This window comes from Haemaphysalis longicornis, unplaced genomic scaffold, assembly GCF_048455015.1.
Source record: "Haemaphysalis longicornis isolate Haplotype H1 unplaced genomic scaffold, Haemaphysalis longicornis Haplotype H1 scaffold_2, whole genome shotgun sequence".
In the NCBI taxonomy this organism is placed as follows: Eukaryota; Metazoa; Arthropoda; class Arachnida; order Ixodida; family Ixodidae; genus Haemaphysalis; species Haemaphysalis longicornis.
Window position 1 is genome coordinate 236800376 of NW_027526295.1, and position 21774 is coordinate 236822149.

The window sequence follows — 21774 nt, forward strand, 5'->3', positions numbered from 1 at the left end:
CCTGCCTAGTCCGGATAGCCGCGAGTCGTGGCAACTGCTCTTGCCCGATACATAGGTAGTTAGAGCAGAAAAAAAAAGGAAGGCCGAGCTTGCGGTAATGTGCACTTTAGAAATGCAACGCATGAGTACTTCAAATGAAATATAATAGTTCGATGTTACAATGAGCGAAAACATGAAACCGAAACCAAAACAACAGTTTATTAGAACGAACGCAGCGCCCATGGTGACGCTGGAGTGCACTCGTTTATTGACGCACAGGCGCTCGTGAGCTGCCGCGGCAGCAGCTGTTGTGTTGCGTGTTGTGATCATTTTATGCTGGAGTAATCTCATACCTTGTGACAGGCGCGTGAGTTACTAATTTGTTACAAGCTGCGTGCGTCGTTAAGAAGTGTGACAATTTCGCCGCAGTCATAAAAAGGTAAGCGTCCTTACATGGGTACGAAACAGTTGCGCATGTCGCGCGAAAGATTGAAGTGGAGTTTCTCTTTCTTGCTCTTTCCTTGAAGCAGTAGCGGTGTAGTTTATCTCGTGGAGGGGGAAGAGGGGGCACTAAAGATAATGCAAACTGTCGCTTCATCCTGACGGCGCGTCTTAAAAAAGGTGCATGTTTTGTGTGTGTGCGGGAAAGCATATGTTCGCGAATTGTTTTGATCGTCGCATATCTTACCGCGGGCCGCCTTGCGCGAAGAAAAGCGAAAGGGCGGAAACTAGGTCAATCGGCCGGTCTGGCCAGGTGTGTGAACTGCTTGCGAAAGCTGTGCCTTTAAACCGGACTTCAGGAGCAGGGCGCGGTTATCAGTGTGGAGGGAAGGGGCTTGCATTCCGAATGTGAGGTAGCTGATTGGTCGTTATACGGTTATACTATTTTTTCTTCAATCGCATAAAGCAGTGTAAGGGGGGTACAGGCCCGGAGATGAAGCAATCAGATGCGTTCACTGGTATAATAAATTATTGTACTGAATAAAAAATGCAGCCATGTTTGTCAGTTCCCAAGAACTGGAAAGGCTGCGCTCAAATAAAAAGGTCAATGCAAGCACACATGGGGTGCATCAAGAACGAAAATGATTTGAAATAATACATGCAGGAGGGATGGGCGCAAAGCAATTAATGACATTAAAAAGAAAAAAAGTCGCACTTCCAAGTGCTTCCCGATAACAGTCAGGAATAATGAGACCGGCGGGTGGTTGTAGCTCGCTGCACGGTTTTGTTCTTGTGTGAATTTGGTGGTGAGATGTTCAAGTGTGTGCGGGTTGTATCTGACGTGAACGGTACAGTTTAGGAAAAGACACAGGCAGCTATGGAAGGTTCAGAATGCATTTCATGGAAGGTAATATGCAATGATAAACAATGCGGCTTAGCGATTTTGATCGGCTACTTGAGCGAGTATCGTTATAGGGTACTGCTCATAAAATTTTGCTAGTAATTTTAGTAAGCTGCAGCACTCAAAGCTTGTGGCCTAGGGAATATCAAAGCTTTTACGTACACTGTAAAAAAGATAAATTAATTTACGACCTTCTGGTCCCCCATGAAAATGAAAAGAGCATTCCAAGCAAGAAAGCATAATTTCCGGCTTCATTTCTGGCTAGAATATTAGATTTTAGCTGCAATCGACAGCTTCTAAGTAAAATTAAAATTCTTAGTCTAGCTAGAGACAATTATTTCCAGCTTGCGGGCTTTTACTGACAAATGCTAGCTTGACTAGTAAATCTCAATACAGCTAGAAATAAACTAGAAACTGAATTTCTGCTGAAATTCAGTTTCTGAATTTTGGATTTCTAAATTTCTGCTGAAATTCAGTTTCTGAATTAACAGCATAATTATGCAGTTTCTAGCTAGAGGAAATTTCTGGTTCAATAATCCAGCTAGAAAAAAACATATTTTCATCTGGGGTAGACCTTTAGGACTGTTAAGTGACAGCTAAGGCAACACGAGTCTTGCAAACCAGGGTATTGGTAAGAGCTAGGAGGATGCCTCTTGTCGCTCATTCTCATTGTTTTTCCAGGCCATGTTTTACTGTCTGACACAGGCTGAGGAAGAAACCAGAAGGCTTTATATTACAACAATGTTTGGCTACAAAGATGAACTTACCAGAGGTCATAGTTAAATCCCCGTCAGACTTTTTGTTATCACCTATAGCTGCACGACATTTTGATTTCTTTTCATAAGTGATCGTATAGTCAAAGTTCTGTTGACTTTCAATTCTGGAAATTTTGTTTTCTACCAGAGTGTGCAAGTCTGCGTAGAGCCCCTCGGTTATTTGTCGTTCAACTATTCTGCGATATTCTGCTGAAGCTTCTATGGTGATTGCTGTAACTTCCTTGCAGGAAAATGGGGCTCCAAATCACCGTGGAACCTGTGGTGTTCCTGTTCTTCTCCACGATGCATTTGGAAATGAGTGCCGTCCAGGACCTGATAAACACCAAGTGCTGCTTCAGGCACCTCAACACGACCCAAGTTGCCGACTGCCACTCGGCCCAGAACCAGACGAGAACCGACATCAAGGCCGAGGCCTCCGTGTGGATCGCCTTCTACTACGGGACCATGTCTGTGCTCACTCTGATCTGCGGCATGTGGGTGGGATCGTGGAACGACCGCTTTGGCCGCAAGCGACCCATGCTCGTCCCGCTCGTGGGTGGGATGGCGAGCGTTCTCAACTTCATCTTTCTCTCGCACTACCTCGACGGCAGCGTGTCGCTCATCATGATCAGTGCCGTCCTGGTCGGCATATCCACCGGGAGCCTGGGGATCATCTCAAGCTGCTTCGGCTACCTGACTGACGTGACGCCGTTCCAGTCACGCAGCCGACGCATCTCTATTTTGGAGGCCATGATCTTCACCGGCGGCGCGCTCGGAATGTACCTTGTGGGAGGCTTGCTCAAGACCACGACCTACGAAGTTATCTTCTTGGTTGAGCTCTTCATCTATGCAGTGACCATTTTCTACGTTTTGATTGCCATCCGGGACAAAGTGCCTGGCGAAACCAGCGTTGATAGTGGAATGGAGCGGCCGGGCGTCTTCTCTTTCCGGCACGTAGCCGACATGGCGATGACCGTGTTCAGGCTACGAGACCGTGGCAACAGGCGCCATATCATCCTGCTGCTTTCCGCCGCTTTTGCCATGTTCTACGGCTTGGCCGGTAAGCATACGGTGCTCTGATTTCTGGGCAAGCGTAACGCTCAAATTTTGTCATTGGCATCTATCTTAAATCCTGTTTGCACAGCATGGGAACTCCCAATAGATAAGATAAGATAAGGGACAATATAGCACGCAGTTGTACAGTGCAGGCAACTTTATTAGTATACACACAATGGGGCAAAATAAAGCAGGAGCAATCATAGAGATATTCCACAGTGACGAAAGCTAAGAAAAAGGCCGCTTATGCAGTTTAGTAATGCTGTTCATTTCCACGTGCCTGAACCTCATACATTTTTTTCGTCCTGCCCCAGAAAAGGAACCAAAAATGTTCAGGATTGCTTTCTTTTTTAAAGAAATGTATAAGAAGGTAACATAATATAAGATGTAGTTGGTGTATTCATGCACCCTCATGAGTGCGCACATACATACATGCACAGAGTGTATGTACATATGCTAAATCCATGTGTGCGTATTGAAACCCCCTTTCATACCTCCAGACTAAAACGGGGCATCTTTCGAACGTCCCTCCCTCCTTCAACAGATCCCTCTCACCCCTACTCTACTGGGGAAGCATTCATGCAGCCAACAGCTTGCCAATCCTGCCCGTAGCATTGGAACTTCAAACTGTAAAGCATAACAAAGGTGCTGTACAGAGCCTGGGGGATTTCTCCTGCTCAGAGGTGGAGCTTTGAGGAAGAGGTTATTTTGGTTTCTTCGCTATGGTGATGATGGGGTGGGTGGCTGTGCTGTTTGCATGTAAATGTGCATGCATAAAAATGTGCATCACATTGCAGGAAAAGAAAGAAACACTCCAAGTAGAGCATTGTTGTGCAAACACAGCAGTAGTGGGAACACTCCAGGCTGGGCACCCCACCAATCTGGCCTGTGTGCCTTGCAGCCCAGACGTACCTGACGTACACGTTCCTGACTGACGAGCCTCTGCGCTGGAATGCAAGCCAGTACAGCTTCCTGCAAGGGGTGAACATTGCTGTGGAGGGCGTGGCCCTGCTGGTGGTGCTTCCGCTGGCGTACCGATGCCTCAACATCTCCGATGCCTTCGCTGGGCTCCTGGGCTCAGTCTCCAGATTCCTGGGTCTCTTGTGGCTGGGCCTCTGCACATCACCCACTATGGTCTATTTCAGTGAGTGGCAGTGGTTTAATACTCTCCTTATTTACATGCATACAACATTACTCTTGCTTGGCAGCATTGCAGTTGATCTTTACAAAAGACCGCAACAGGAATTTTCCCAACAAAATATCTGTATCTCCCCGGTATGTGTCCGTAATGTTCAGGGTGTTTGGTCTTCCTCAACAGCGAACAGCCTTATTTGTAGAACTTTACAATAACTGAAGTTTCTTGAGAGATGTGACATCTCTAAAGTCCCACTATAGCATGCATGGAAAGTTCTGTAACTAGCACGCCAACTGCTAAAACTCCTAAAGCACCTTGCGCAGTGAGACTTTTTGAAAAATATGATTAGCATTTATAGGTCCCGTCAGCTTGCATTTTTGAAGCCTCAGCTCTGAAGGTTTTGAAAGTCATTCAAGGCCATTAAGGCCACGTGAAGGTCGCTTCAAGAAAGGTGTTTTCTGTTTTAAATTTAAGTTCTGTTACAAAATAGAACAGTTTGTGGTGGTAGCATGTCTGAATAGGGCAAAAAGCTTCTGGTGTTGCACTAGATATGACCTCAAACGAGCTTTAAAGCTACAGATAGCATTGCTTATTCGTGGATACCCAAACTTGGGGAAACAATTATCTAAAGATAGCATAATGATTGCAGGGGCATCAATTAAAAACACAAAGGATGGAAATACAGGACACCAGATCTAAGGGGACAGGCACCAAGTACTGACACTGCTGCAAAAGCAGGGTTATAACTATGCAGCAACGTATACCTGGCACGACATGAGCTCCATGCCACACAAGAAGTGTGATACCCATCTTGGATCTCATGTGGGCCGTGCCAAGGGCAATCAGACAGTGGAGGCGGGTACAAGATCTCATAGGTTTAGATCACGACACCTAATGGTTTGAACTTGCCTACACAACAACGAGCAGCAGGAAGCACCAGACAACTGATACTGAACTGTAATAGAATGCTACCACTATGTGTTAAGGTAGTTGGGGCTACCAAGGGCCACTACAACGAACGCTTCTACTACGAAATAGCCTGTGCAACGAAGCATGCCGTATGGCCTGGCCAGGTTGTTATTTTTCCTATGTATTATGAATGCCTCTACAGCGAAGACCACTGCAGCAAATTTGCCTGTATAACGAAGAAATTCATGCGCTTACAGTCACCGAATTGTTGTTTGATAACAAATACGCCTAGCCGCACACGTGGTAGTGTGCAACTGATAGGTGCCCTGACGAGTGTGAGTCATCCAGTTCGACCACGGCGCTGTTCGAATTGATTACCGCGTACAATGCGTGCTCCAGTGCAGCATCGGTTCTGACAACTGACAATTACATCTCAATGCATGACCAGGTCCTGGTTTGGTCTGACTTGACCGACATCGTAGAGGTCATCATAGAGAAAAGAGATGCTGCAAATGATCAGGCGAGCAGTTATGAAGAGCTTGCAGAGGAGCCAGGTATTATGAGTGCCCGCAAAGCAGTAGCGGCGTATGACGCGCTGCAGGTAATATATCTCGTCACTCCCTCACCTCGCGCCACAGCACGCCTTTAACCATTACAGAATCAGGTAGGCAGTGGCTGCGCATTCAGTACGTCATACTACTGTGTAGAAGGCAATTGTTGACTTTTTTTCGCCTATTGCAGTTTATATCTGATGATTGTTTCTTTAAGTAAGCTTATTTGCTTTATAGGGGGTCATGGAAGTGCATGACGCAAATAACGAAGTGACATGTGTAACGAACAATTATAGTGGTCCCACACGCTTCGTTATACAGGTGTTTGACTGTAATTAAAATAATTTTAACTGTGCAAGCTCTACACTAGAAAAGCGTCTCTGTGCAACCAGAGTACAGAACAAAATAGAAAAAGATGGCAGGACCTGTTAAAAATCCATTACAAAGCAGCAATAGCCAGTCAGTGTGTGAAAAAACTTGCACATATCTGATGGCTTGACCACTGCATTAGCTTTAATGACAATGCAGGAACCCAGAAATTATGACAAATGTACAAAGCACTGTTTAGGAAAAACAGGGCATCCAACACCACCAAGAATCTAGAATCTGGTATACTATATGCCTCGAGCTCCGTGATCGCTGCACCTCCTGCCGCCACTTCTCCATGGCGCTCACGGGAGCAGCGCTGCGTCGCTGATGGGGGCTTTTGGTTCTCTTTTGCTTCTTTTTGACTTTCCGCACCCGACGCAACTTGTTATGGTGAGGTCTGTAAGCAATTAGTACATTCAGGGCACTGCAAAAAACAGCTGCGTCTTGGTAAAGTGCTCGAACGCCAACAGGAGCTATCCGGGGACGCGGTTCTACGCGCTTCTAGGCCGCCCTTATCAGCGTCGGCAACGGCAGCAGCATATAACCACTGTCACCTCCGAATACTTCAGGAACAAGTGAATTCTACTGTCGCCACGTTTAGACCTGATGCTGGCACAGTGAGAGGTGTGTTTCATTTTGCAGGGCAGACAACGAATGTGGCTTTGTATCGAATGTACACATACGTTGTAGAAACATATGTTTTGGGGATGTGATTACCCAATACCTGACAATAATTTGTGCCTTTTATGGGAATATAAGTCACGCAAAAATGTTAAGTATATTCCAAGGCTGTGGCTCGTTAAATATGTGCCCACTCACGCCTCATAGCAAGGACCAAAGAAAGTTAATGAAACCATGGAAAAATAGATGGCCTGCCAAGTCCGAAATAGACAGAACAGCTCGTACGGTAATAAAAAAATTCAGTGCAGCTTCTGACATGCTAAAGACATTCATCAAAACTTAAGCAAGGTAGGACTCACCGGATCACCTAGATGCGAAATGCACTGATATTTCACAAGACATGGAGGGGGGGGGGGGTTAACTATCGTTGTGTACAAGTGCGGAGCCAAGTCAAGCAACGAACGGTTTAGTAATAATATGCGCAAGCTGCGCGTTCACTTTCCTTTAGTTTTTCGACTTTTCGAATTCAACCAACAGCTGATCACTCGGCGGACGCATTTTCTTAAGTATTCGGTAAGTTCACAAGCGATAAATGATGTCGCTGGAAGAGTGTGGTGTCTGATAAAGCCTTCTGATTTCAGTTTGTGCTAGATTCTGCAGGCTTCCTGTGTCGTATGACGATGTTTCGAAGAAGCGTTTAGTCGCGAAAGTGGATTACTCTATAAGCCCGTCTCCGCGCTGCTTGTGAAAGGTATATTTATTTATTTACACATACTGCAGCCCACAATTTGGGGCTATGGCAGGAGTGAGCATTCACAGAACAAAAAATAACAAATAAACAGATCAACTGAGCAATAAAACAAAAGAACAGTTAACGCAAATCAGCAACGACAAGTAAAAAATTTTCCAGCGGAAGGGAGCGAGTATCACCGGACAATCCATTCCAGAGGCCGGCAGTGAAAGGAAAAAAACTAAATTTGAATGCGTTGGTTCGACAATGGTAAGGCTTGATATTAAGGTGGTGATGATTACTTCTAGTTATGGACGGCGAGGCAAATGAGATGTAGGTATTGCGAGACATGCGATATACCGAGTTTATAAAACAGTAAAGCAATTTCATAGAATCTTTTAGTCGGCGCATGCGTAATGTGGTGAGTTCAAGAGAGGACAGGGCAAGGGAAGGTGAAAAGTAGCGATCATAGCGATTACAAATAAATCTGATAGCTTTTTTTTTAATGGCCTCAATTCTATCGATTTCACCCTGCTTGTGTGGGTTCCATACGGGGCATGCGTATTCAAGTACTGGACGAATCAGTGTCTTATACATTAGTAATTTAGTGCTTTTTGGGGATTGGGACAGTGTTCGTCTTAAATAACCTAACTTTTTTAAAGATTTTGTGCAGATAAAATTAATATGCTGAGACCAAGATAGATTGCTGGAAAGAACAACACCAAGATATTTGTATTCTGTTATTTTTTTTAAGGTGGATCCGTTAAACGAGTACGTGAAGCAGGAAGGGGACTTACTATTCGTGAAAGACATAAGCACAGATTTGTTAAAATTGATACCCATTTGCCAGGTTGCACACCATTCACAACATTTAGTAAATGAGTCATTTAGACGATGATGGGCTTCAGGAGGGTCGATGGGTTAATACAAAACACAATTACAATCACAAAACACAATATGTAGCAGATGATCGATTTTGAGCGCTCATCTCGCAACGAGGCAACCCAGCATTAAATTTTTTTCTCGTGTGCTGATGCCCATGTAGAATTTTGCATTATTAATCGAACTTATTTTGTAGAGTGTTCGTGAAATTTATGCCACGCTGGCTTGTCAAGGGTAGTGATCAATATCTGAGGTATGAAGAGTAACTGGCGTGATCAGGTATGAGTGCTCTGCTAGAATATGTAAGCAGACAAAACCAATATACATCGTAGCGTATAGCCGTAGCATGACCATCTGAAGAAACACTGCTTACAGAGATATTGTTAGTAAATTTCCGGGCAGTGGAATTGCAGTCAGCTCCATGTATATGCCTGTTTCGCGACACTGGCCTGTGACACACGCCTGGCGCTTATACGGACCAAATGTACCGCTCTAAAATCGCGTCAAAAACATTTACACTCTTGTGAATACACCACATTTGCGAACAGAGTGACTGCTCCAAATAAATCTGTATTTACAACGCATACAAAGGGTAAATCTCAGCCGTGAACATGTCGCAAAAGCAGCGGTGACAGTGGTGAGCGGGCCAGAGACTCCCACAACTATTTTCGATACGGGTCGCTAGGGGGATTTCAGTGGCGCCCCTACAGGCAGCACTCAAGGTATATAGGCAACATAGGCTATACGTAGATTACACTAACCTCACTTTAGCGCCTATGTTGGTGCACCGCATGCACGGGGAAAGGCCGTGAGCTTATCTGCTGTTCTTATCTTTAGCGGCCCTGAGAAAGCTGAGAGCAGCACACGGAAGTGGCGGTGGTGATGTCATGTGCAAGCCATGTATACCTTATGAAGGTTTTCTTGATAATATGTAATCATTGCACAGGTCACAGTTTGCTTGCACTGACTGTCCAAACTGAAGCGAGTGAAAAGAGGGAGAATGGTGATTGTGTTTTAGTAAGATGGTCTTGAACCACATGTCCTGTACTTTCAAGAATGCAGTGGTGGTTGAATGTTTTGTTGCCGTACATAGTTTTCTCTCCCTTTTTTTGACAAACTTAATTTGCTTTTTGTTTTGTATGTTGCAGCTCCTGTTCTTTTCGTGTTTAGTGAGTTTACAAGCCCTTCAGTACGTGCACTGCTGTCAAAGATCGTGGCTATTGATGAGAAAGGTAAGGCCTATTCCTATCTTTACACTTTTACACTGGCATTTGAACTGAATTGCCCGATGGCATTGAGTAATTTTCAGGCAAGCTGTTTCTCTGAGTAAACGCTGTTTATTTCCACAAAACTGTCGGTTAGCCTGCTTCTTGGGATGATCAGTTTGCTATTGTAAGTCAAGAAATTTTCATATGGAAAGCAAGATACTCTATGAAGGCTGTTGAACATTCTTTACTGTTGCAGCCATTGATTTTTACTATAGGCCATTATCGGTGTACACAAACTCAACTATGTATGCTTATCAGTCATCTGATGATTCAGTGCTTCTATCACAACCATTCACAAAATATCGGTGTTCGTGACTATGTGATTAAATTATTAAATTTTTTTTATTAATATAGTGAGAACAAAAAACAGCAATACGTAGATAGCAGGGAAAGAAGGTAAAACCATTTGCTGACTTCTGCCTGGATTTTATTATTTGGGTATTGAATGAACAAAATTGTGCAAGCACCACTTTGTTCTATCTTGTTCTTATTGTTCTTTTTTGAACCATGTGTCTAAGAGAATTCCCCAAGTAGACAAACTTTTTTGGAATTAGTGCTCAGTTTTTTGGGTCTTATGGGGGCCAGTTACACTATTTTTTTTCTTCCGAAATTTGGTCTTTGCAATACCCTTTTCGGTCTTCCAGGTGCCATTGCTTGCAGTTTTATGGGAAATGGAGTTTTTATAATAACATTATCTGTTGGCTGTGCCCGCTGCTTTGATTGCAGGCAAGGCGTTTGCTGTGATGAGTGCTCTGCAGTCCTTTGCCATGTTCACTGGGTCCCTGCTGTTCAACGGCCTCTACCCAGCCACATCAAAGTTCTTCAAGGGCTTTGGCTTCGAGTTTGCTGCAGCCCTGCAAGTCGTCCCCATCGGAATCTTCTTGTGAGTTCAGCCCCGAAAGTTGTAGATTGATCTCCGCAGTTGCGGAAGTAGCCTAGAGTGCTCGCTGGGTCACCTCTCATTTGAAGCCATGCATTAGATGTGGAACTCTTGCTTCCAGCCATATCTTTTAGTATTGGCACGTGGGATAATCTTGCATGTCTTGGTCTGTGAGTGATACAGCGAGAAACAACGTTATCTCACTAATAATGTAAAATACATGTCTGTTCATTGTCTGACGTGCACAAATAAGTGAACAGACTGGATAATAAATTTGGGACATGGCAATTTTTATCCATTTTTCAAGGTGAAGGAAGGCACAGCCTAATGTAACATCAGGCTGTTGGAAATTTACTAACTTGCGCAGCTGTAGAAATAGTTGTCGTTCATTCAAGGAGAATATAATGGGTAATGCCGGCACTTAAAAAACATGACTCCCATGTGAATTGAAGTTTGCAGGGTGGCTTTCGTTTATGCTATGATATGCACTGTTGGGGAGGGGAGGGGGGGGGGGTTCAATTAATGTAGACCTTCTGGCTGGGGCTGTTCGATGCATCTCAAGATAAAAACATTTTAGGAACTCGTAAGTTTTAAATTTTTAACTAGTTTTTTTTTACGCTTTATTTTTTGAGAATGCTGACCTCTGTGTTTGTTAATTTATTAATAAAAATAATAAAAATGTTTGATTCACAGGCAGGAAATACATTGAAATACCTAGCTCGCTTAAGCTCTGTGGCATGTGTGTAGCTAGACAGCCTCAGCACTGGTCACAATAACCACAACAGATGCCCCTAGCAGCATAAGTAGAAAAAAAAAAAGCCAGACCACATATCAATAAACACTAGTGTATTAAACAGGAGATCAACAGAGAGGCTACATTGCATCTGCAAGTTTTGATGGGCTTATTTCTTATTTTTATGAACAGGAAAGGAAATTGGCAAGTTTGCTTATATAAAAATGAGAGGCCCCAAACACTGTATTTTTGGCCTGCTGCACATTTCTGAGTAAGAGACATTGACGTTGGTCAATTGTTGCATGTGGTCAATTGTTGCATCATCACTGGGCAGTGCAGTGATGATGAAAAAAAATGTTGCCTACCAATTCGCAGGTACCTGTACTTCCGATTCAAGAAGGAGGCTCCGTATGCCGAAATCGAGGGTGACAGCATGAGCTCAAACATTGTGGAGAGCTGAATGGTGCAAGCAAAGTATTGACGACAGCATCCTCTGTCAGATCATGGTGGAGGCTCCTCCCGGTGTACATCATGCCAGAGCATTGGCCAGGTTTGACCGGAAGACTAGTGCCATTTCACCCCTGTTGTAGTTCTGCTGTTCAACCCTGTGTTGTTGCCTGTGGAACCAACAATTTTAAAGTTTTTATCGAAGGACTCTACAAGTGTACCATTACGCCACAGATGTGTGAGCAAGGAACGTTGACACATCGCTCAAACTTTCAGCAGCAGGCACTTTTTCTTCGTTGAGTTGCTGGAAAAGAAGAGTTGGAGAGTACGTTATTACGAGCAAATGTGAAATCGCTGATCGTAATTGAGACTGGCACTTTCTCTTGTAGGACCAATTTCTCTTCTATTTCCAGTTTTTTCTGGCGATGCTGTAGTCGCCTTTTCTCTGACCCTAAAAGGTGGTGTATTCATCCCCTTTGACAAGTCCAAATTGTGGATAAACCTTCTATGCTAACTTTGCTTAAATTGTCCAGTTTATAGCACTGCCTGTACAGAATGTTATTGCATCATGTGCAACCCCACTTGTGGTTGTGGTACAAAATTGTTTCGACTTTTCATAGTTTTTACAAGTGCTTGAGGCTTTGTATTTAAGCAAGGCCAAATAATGAAACAGCACGCTAGTTACACGATGGTAAGAAGAATTTATATTTACACGCAATAATTATTTGTTCATGCGCAGGTTATTTATTGTTTTGTGCAGAACAACCCTTCTGGTCACACACAAATGTCACTGGAACTGTGTATCTCACAATTTTAGGCATTCTCAGTGCCTAAGGAATAGTGTCACTGAATGTGCTTTGTATTGCATCGACAGATGCATCGACTCTTTTGTAATTTTGATGCGAAAGCATTAATGTCTCTTTGAGCGAGAAAGCTGGCAGCAGCACTGTCTGGAGCAGAGAAAAATCACCTAAATTTTATTGGCTGCATAGAAACCAAATCAATGGCGTGCCTCTCTTCTTCTCGAACCAGGACTCTGATGACTAGTATATCGAAAGCGGCTGCGGCCTATGAAGGCACCCTGAAAACGCTCGCCACGGACAACATTGCGGGCTACCGTTCCACCGAAGAGTACCAAGGTGCCAAAGCCAAGATATAAACGCTCAAAAGTAGACATGGGGTCATTGTCAGCGAAACTTGCATTGGCCACCCAGGGATGTCACCGGTGGACTAGTCGCAGATTGGCAGAGAAGCTCCCATTAATTCAGCAAGATGTCCACAGTCAAGTCCTACAACTCAGGCTTGCATTCCCCGACGACATCGGCATTATGTCGTGAAGCAAAGTCGCCTGAGGATGTGTATATCCACAGTACTGCCCACTCGTGAGTTTGTGGAACTCGTCGCGCATGGATGCTACCTGAAAGGTAAAAGAATTGCGACATGCTCAAAAGTGTGCAATTCCGCATCACATGGGTCACTGCATTAGACATTCGCAAATACCGAGGAGGAGCCTACGACAAATTGGTGTATGTTGCTTTGAGCCACACCACCAACCTGTAGGGCCTCTACATTACCAACAAGGGTGGCGATTTCAAATTCCACCTGCCGCGGTGGCTCAATGGCTAAGGCTTCGTGCTGCTGAGCCCAAGGACATGGGTTCGATTTCCAGCCGCAGTGGTCGCTGTCCTCATGGAGGCAAAAAGCGAAAACGCCCATGCATTCGAGATTTCAGCGCACGTTTAGGATCCCCAGGTGGGCAAAATTAATCCAGAGCCCTCCACTATGGCGTGCCTTATCGCCTGTGTAGTGTTGGCACATTTAACTTCATTATGAATAGTTGATCAATCAACACCAACCAAGTGTTGATACTCTCAGTAACTGAAGCTTGATGTAATAACCACGGGTAGTTGAGAAATCTCGGGACGCAGATTCTCTTGGGGAAGGGAATGACTGCAACAACACAGCAGCAGGCATAGCCATTTTATTTGCACAAAACCGGACATTGAACTGAAATCTGGTGGCTCTCCATATGGTAAGACATCGAAGAGATTTGCGATGTCAAGTCATCAAGTGGACCCATCGTCGTGTGGGTTTACATAGCATCGAACACACCTGAATATAAAACAGCTTCTCTTGTCATCCGAAATGTCTCACCGGCCATGTGATCGAAACTTTACACAAAACTCCTTAAATGAAGGCCAAAACGCCTAAACCAACGATGTAATGACCACCACACTGTGACGACCTTTAGTTTAAACTTGCCCTACACCGCAAGACGCCATCACAACTGTGCTGGGCTCTTGCACAGGCCTCGCATTTTATAGCAAGAGATCGGTGCTAAATGTTAAGGCCACTGCGACAGGGAGGCTACACACCCCTTACCCGTCAGGTGACGAAGTCATTGTACCTGACCGAAGAAGACATCATCAACTTGGCCTTCCTTATAGACTGTTGTGACGACACTACATGAAAACAACGATTCCCAAATTCTGGTAAACTCAAGAACATTGCTCATAGCGTTGTTCAAAGAAGCACTCAGCGGCGTTCGTTCAGACATTAATGCTTTCGCATTTACAACTCATAAGAAGTGCATAGGTGTCATCGGAGTTTTTTATCATTATTATTCTTTGACAGGGCTGTAAGCTAGCCATGTCACAGCTGTTATTCAAAATCACAGGCATCTTGACTCACGAGCTTATTGCTTTGTTGTTGCACCTATTGTATATGTGGAAGTGGCATATCGCTTTGGTGTTGAATCTGCTTTTATCTGCCTTCACATTTCATTTTTTCTTGTAGTAACATTTCTCATTCTCCTGTTTCGATCAACCTTTGTAACAGTGAGGTTTCCTTTGCCCAGCACTAGTACTACGTTGGAGTGTATTCTTAGTGCATACCTTGAGAAGTGTTGGTGAGCGGTAGGATCTGTGCAACACATACACTTGTTTGATAGCTCCTGATATTTTAATTGTCAAACATAACGCAACCGGAAAGATAAGAGTTACAGCCATGGTAAAACAAAGGCACCTAGTGATCTAGCCTGCATTCTAGCATTGTATATGCAGGATTTGATAACAGTTGACCAGCGTTTTCGAACTAAATGTAATACGTATATACTGGTGTTGGGATGGGATGTTGTCTTTGCTTGGCCAAGGTTGATCACATGAATTACTCTGGGATGTCAGAAAGTAGTCACATTTATAAGTTTTACATGCTAGCCTTGCCCCTTGCCACTTTTGAATGCGAAAGCACTGCAGTGGGCTGTGCAGCTTGCCTGAAGCTGCTACAAAGTGTACCACGGCCATTTTTACCCGCACAGCACAATCACATGTCATTACGTGGCCCCAATGCCTATTGTCACTTTTCTTCAAGTGGCCTGTGTAGGATGTTGTGGTGCGTTCGATGCGTTAATTGGACAGGCAGCAGCTACTGTGCCGTATGCAGCTTGTGAAATGGACTGTAGTTGTTTCCTGAAACTTCATTTTCTGAGCTCGTCAGTTGGTTGCTGGTGTGCATTCATGTTCAAACCTTTCATCCATACAGGCATGCCCTTGTTCTGGACTAAGCAATAATCCAGATTAGGTTTTTTTTTGTTGTTGTTGTCCTCAACTATATATTTTCTTTTTAAATGGCTGTGATACCACCGGTGTTGGGATATTGGTCGTTGGAGCTTTTAGAACACTCTGCCATTGTTTGACAGTGGTTGAACATTCCGAAGTACTTTCTTTGTTGTCTTTGCGATATGAGAGGGCCGAGAGTTGGCATCCTAATTTGTTTTGTGAATCTACTCAAGTTAGTAGCACAGCTCTGTCCCCCCTTTTCCCTCCTTAGTACGTTTCACATTTTTTTGTGTTTGAGCAAGACAGCTTTTGCTGCTAGGAGGGCCAGAACTATATCTTCATGACAATTTCGTGATACTACTGAGGGGGCAAGAGTCTCTCTTGTACTTCTATGCTCACATTTCTATAGTGAGCGGATATTTATCTTTTGAGATGCCTTTAATGGCCATAGTAAGGCCTGACGACGGCGTTAGCCCCCTTCCCCTCTATCACCTGAACAATGAGTTTTTGGTTGACTTTGTTTCACTAGTGCTGCTGTGAAGTAAAAGCCCTTCCAACTTTTTCAGCTTATTTTGTACTAGCCTGGTCAAAACACTAAAGATACATGATCACTCATTACTGCTATTTTTACATACTCTGTGTCTGTGGGGAAGCCGAATCTTGGAAAAGTTTAATTGGCAGGTGCACAAGACCTGAGTTATGTACAGCGTAAGCAGTTTACAAATCATTGTTATACACCTCTGAATACCTACTGGCATTTATGTATAAATCCCATGCACAAGACAAATCTTGCACAACACTGTATAAAAGAGCAATAAACTGTTGCCCTGTTGCTAAGTCATATTGCACGTGAGTGAGTAGAAAACCAAAACTGTTGTTGAAGTGTAGCTGCAGTCTTCACTGTCAGCTACACGACAAGAGCGTTTCCCGCTGCTGTGGCTCAATGGCTAAGGCGTTGCGCTGCTGAGCACAAGGACGTGGGTGCCATTCCCAGCCGCAGCGGCCGCTATTCTGATGGAGGCGAAAAGCAAAAACGGCCGTGTGTACTAGATTTCGGTGCATGTAAAGATCCCCAGGTGGTCAAAATTAATCCCGAGCCCTCCACTATGGCACTCCTCATCACCTGCGTTGTGTTGGCGCATTAAACCCTACAATCAATCAATCAATCAATCAAGACAAAAGCTTTGTTCAATGACTGCATTATGCTCATTTATTACTATGCAGAATCGGAAAAAAAAAAGCATATGCTTTGCTTGCACGTGGCTGCATACTAGAACTCTGGGCGGTCTAGGCTAAAATGCACTCCAAAAGTTTCTCCGGCTACCTGACCATTTTGGATTTTGCCTGCTCATGAGGTTAAGGTCACGACAAGTGCATGACGATAGGTTTTAAAGCCAGAGAAGCAGCTGGTAAAGATGTGCTTACTTTCTTGTAATGTATTCAAATACATGGCTGATGCGTGGTGGTTCTGAGCAACTATTTCAATCATATTTTAATCGACCCACCATGGTGGCTCAGTGGCTAAGGCGGTGTTCTACTGAGCTCAAGGATGCGGGTTCTCTTCCAAGGATGCGGTTTCTCTTCCTGTCCGCGGCAGCTGGTTTTCTGATGGAGGCGAAAAGCAAAAGTGCACATTTGTCGAGATTCCGGCACACATTAAAGATCCCCAGGTGGTCAACATTAATCCGGAGCCCTCCACTGCGGTGCACCTCATAGCCCAGGTGCAGCTTCAGTGCGTAAAACTCCTTTTAAATCAATCAACCAGTAGTGTTTTAATCCATCAAATTCAGAACATTTGAATTGCCGGGCACGTTTCTTCGGCATTTAGTTATCCGTAAGTTATGAAAAACTCCACTCCCTAAGATACGTGTAACAGTTTTACAAGGATGGTGAAGCTAAAAAGAAGCGAGTTCAACTGGTACGGCTACTTTGTGCTGCATAGTGTTTGTGCAGCGCATTGCAGTGTGGCACCACAAACCAAAAGTGAAATCGCGTGTGTCGATGACACCGAGGATGGACGTGTCATGCTGTAAAGGGTGTCACGTTTGGGTGCAACGTCATGTCTGTCGTAACAAATTTACATCTGCAAAGCCGTCGCTCATAACGAACAAAGCCAGTGAGTTACCTTGCACCAGCCTTGCACCAGTGACGGGCTCTGCAGGTGTGAATTTGTTACGACAGACATGACGTTGCACCCCAACATAAGGAGCCCCATTTTCCTGTAAGGATGAAGCTCACAGAGAGGCCGGGACTATCTCGCGCTGTAATGTGGTCCAGCTTGATCACTGCGGACAGGCACTAAAAGAATAGGCGCTCTAGATCCGCTCTAGCTCGGTACTTCGCACGAGGCTGTGAAGTGCTGTGAACTTGAGGCCGTCAAGAACGCTGCAGCTGAAAAAGGCTAGGAGTGGTCTTGTCAGTCTAAAACCGTTCCATCTTGCCTTCCCAGGCCGCTTCATTACGAGACGGGAAAGCAAATGCACACATGGGTTTGGGAGGTTGAAAATAATAAATCAAAGAACGAAGTAATCGCGATAACCTAACCCCGCAAAGCACCACAGAAAACAAAAGACCACCGCCGCATAAACAAAGCGACGAACCAGGTAAAAATTAGCAGTGGCTTAGCTCGGCTATGCCAGAATATGCGTAGCGTGAGCCAAGGTTCAGCTGGCTATTCTTAGCTTTCCTGGTTGTCTAGGATTAGCTTGATTATCATGCTTACTGCTTCAATGACACGCACACAGTATACACATTATGTGACACATCTATATTCATCAAGCGGCTGCGGCGCAGCGTCACCAATCGCCTTAGAGATAAGCTGTTTACACAGGCGCACGCCAATGTTGCCGCGACGCACGAGCCATCGATTGCACACCTGGCCACCCCTCGCATGATCATCAAGTGGACCGGGCCGCCACGTGCGGAACGGAGGTCGGCGAAGACGCTGGGTGCGTGGGGTGTGAGAGAGACGCCAGGCAGCGAGCAAAATTATCTGCGCCGTGTGACGTCACTGCTCCTCGCACATGCGCAGCACGGTTCTCCAGGAGCCACGCGAAACTGCTAAACTTCGGACAGTGTACCTAGCTCACGCTAGAAAAAACGAAGGAAGCTCACGTAACTTTCACGATCATCACGACGGTTTAAGTCCACGATTGCAGCCGATTCGCTACTTCGCTGCCGCAACGACCTTTACTCCATTCTTGTTGCTATAAGTGTGAGCCTCCTCCTTTCTTTTGGAAGTGATAATCATTGGACATCACATTGGAGGGGCATACGCTATGATGTGTCTTTCTCATTCCAAGCAAGTGCTACCACGATTAAGACAAACGCTGGAATTTCGTTTTTCGTTGTTGTTGTTGTTGTCGTTTTTTGTCAATCTTGGCCAATCTAAGATTGCTCCCTAAGTGAGTACGCTTGGCTTGACAAACGTGCGACGGGGACGCTGGGCGGTCGCTTCGAGGCGCGCACACCGAAGCGCTCGGCCTTTGCTTGGTTTTTTTAACTGCCGGGCAGTCGCCGCGAGGCATACGCTCACGTGTGGGCAGTCACGTGTGCTTGGCAATTTGCCATGGTATCACCCGCCGCGGTGGCTCAGTGGCTAAGGCGTTGCGCTGCTGAGCACGAGGTCGCGGGTTCGATTCCCGGCCGCGGCGGCCGCTTTTCTGATGGAGGCGAAAAGCAAAAACGCCCCTGTGTACGAGATTTCGGCGCACGTTAAAGATCCCCAGGTGGTCTAAATTAATCCGGAGCCCTCCACTACGGCGCGCCTCATCGCCTGCGTTGCGTCGGCGCGTTAAACCCCACAATCAATCAATCAATCAATCAATTTGCCATGTTATTTTAACAGGGAAGCTGCTGAGCAAATGGTTAGAGTTTCGGAACGGAAAAGACACGTCATTGCGTACGCCCCTCCAAGGTGATGTTCAAGGATTTCTTGCAAGGAAAAAAAAAAGAAGGAAGCTCTCACTTATAGCAACAATAATGTAGTAAAGGTCGTTGCAGCAGCGAAGAAGCAAATTAGCTGCAATAGTGGACCAAAACCTGCGTGATGGTCGTGAAGGTTGCATGCACCTCTGCTACCTTCAAGATTTACGCGTTAGTCTGAGCTTCCTTCATTTTTTTAACTGCGGACACGAAACTCTAACGATACGTGGCTGGTAAAAAGCGGCATGTGTCGCAGGAGAAGAAACTGGGAAAACCTGCGTGGCGTGCGAACTAAACTTTTAAAGTAGGGCGATGACCCCGAGCCGGCGCCGGTGCCCGCGGAGGCCGCAGACGCGGCCGCGGAGACGCCAGCGCCATCTCTCGCCCCCCGCCGCGGATCCTCCCGCGGCGAAGTGCGAGGAGGTGGCGCCGCTCGTCGGCACCCCAGCAAAGAAAGAACTGAAACTAAAGCGGCAAACTGTTCGCATGGCGACGCAGTGAAACATCCCCCTCGCGAGGGGCACGACCAAATGCAGAGCATTTCCGGGGGCGCACGACGTTAAGTAGTTTGCGTTACGTTAATGTTGTTGCACTTGTGGCAACTGCTGACGAGAGAGCGCTCGTCAGCAGTAATTTGAATGAGTCAACGATATAAGGCGCATTCGTAGCGTCCCATTCTGTGTCGGCTTTGTGGCGCAGTGGGTAGAGCACCATGTACATTGCGTTCCGCCCGCAGGGTCGAGGGATCGAAACCTGGCGCCGGATAGTATTTTCTTTTATATGGTGTAGGGGGAGGGGTGCGGACAACGACGGGACAACGCGGGTGACAGCGTGAGTTATTGAAATGCTCTGCATTTAAAACGCTTCCCGGGGTCGGAATCGAACCTGAGGTCCTCACGTTATGAAACCGGCTTCTATGCGATTTCGTTTGTGGCGTGATGTCTCGCGCGCTGTTCCCTTCGCCTGTTTGCCTTGTGGGAATTGCGGAGCTCCGCCATCTTTCCTATCCCTCTCGGCCCGCCGCGGAGGCGAGAGGGGTGGTACCCCTCTCTTCGCGGCCGCGCGCTTCCCTCTCCGGGAGGATGCCCGTGAGAGCGCGGGGGCGCGGCCGAACCCCTCACGTGACAGGTTTTGCCCGGAAGTTCCCGCGGCTTGGTCCGAGGCGGACGACGGAGGTAGGCCCTCTTTGGATGCGAACCATCGTCGGGAGCGGCCGTAAGTACTAGGGTGCCTCGATGCGCGCCCGCCATCGAAGCACCCTATACGCCTCGAGCTTCGCGATCGCTGCGCCGCCTGCCGCCGCTTTTCCGCGGCGTTGACGGGATTTGCGCTGCATGGCTGATAGGGGCTCGTGCAGTGTTCTGGTTCTGTTTTGCTTCTGTTCGCCTTTCCGCGCCCTAAAAAAACATGTTATGGTGACGTCTATAGCAAAGAGTACGTTTAGGTCACTTAAAAAGCAGCTGCGTCTTCGTAGAGTACGCAAGCGCCTGCAAAAGCTACCCGGGAACGCGGTTCTGCGCGCTTCGTCGCCGCTCGCTCATTCCGGGCGTCGGCGAAGGTAGCAACCTATCACCCCTGTAACCTCCAAATACGTCAAGCACAAATTAATTCTACTGTCGCCTCGTTTAGACCTGATACTGGCACAGTGAGAGGTTGGCTTCATTTTGCAGCGTGGAGAACGATTGCGGATTCGTTTCGAATATATACGTCGCAGAAAAGTATGTTTCCGAGATGTAATTACCCAATCTCGGACAGTAACTTGTGCCTTTTATAAGAATATAAACCATGCGAAAATGTTAAATATATTCCAAGCCTGTGCGTCGTTAAATATGTGCCCACACACGCCTTATAACAAGAACCAAGGCAAGTTAATAAAACCACGGGAAAATAAATGCTGTGCAAGTGCGGAAGAAACCTAATAGCTCTAACGAAAATGAAAAAAAAAACAGTGCAGCTTCTGACATGCTAAAGACGTTCGTCGAAACTTAAGCCAGGTAGGGTTCACTAGACCAACTATACGCGAAATGCACTGCTATTTCGCGAGACATCGGTGGGGGGGGGGGCGTTGTGTACAAATGCGGAGCGGAATCAAGCAATGAATGTTTTAGTAATCACACACACAAATCTCGCGTTCACTTTCCTTTTGTTTTTCGACTTCAACGAACAGCTGATCGTACGGCGGGCGCATTTTTGGAAGTATACAGGGTAGGCAGCACAACAAGCGATGAAAGGTGTCGTTGGAAGAGTGTGGCATGTGATAGGCCCTCTGATTTCAGTTTCTGCTTCATTCTGCAGGCTCCCTGTGCCATATGACGATATTTCGAAGAAGCATTTATCGCGGACGCGGATTATATTAAAATTCGGTCCCCGCGCTGCTCGCAGAGGATATATGTAGCAGATGAATGTTTGCGGGCGCTCACCTCACGACAAGAAGACTCTGTCGTGTGCTGATCCCCGAGTATAATTCTGCATTATTCATCGTAATTACGTTGAATATTCCCGAAATTAACACACCCTAGCTTGCAAATGGTGGTGATCAACATCTGAGGCATCTGAGGTATATTATTGGCAAAAGTAACTGGCGTGCTGTCAGGAATGAGTGCTCCGCTGATTATGTAAGCGCACAAAACTGATTT

General features: G+C 45.9%; 1 protein-coding gene across 1 annotated transcript; it reads left to right on the forward strand.

Annotated features, from left to right (window-relative positions):
* The first annotated feature begins 245 nt into the window (after positions 1–245).
* On the forward strand, positions 246–16055 carry LOC144170186 (proton-coupled folate transporter-like). Its single transcript, XM_077699812.1, has 6 exons — positions 246–418; positions 2325–3136; positions 4034–4276; positions 9478–9561; positions 10324–10480; positions 11586–16055. Exons 2-6 carry the CDS (start codon positions 2329–2331, stop codon positions 11668–11670), a joined length of 1377 nt encoding a protein of 458 aa, XP_077555938.1. The 5' UTR covers positions 246–418; positions 2325–2328; the 3' UTR covers positions 11671–16055.
* The last annotated feature ends 5719 nt before the right edge of the window (positions 16056–21774 follow it).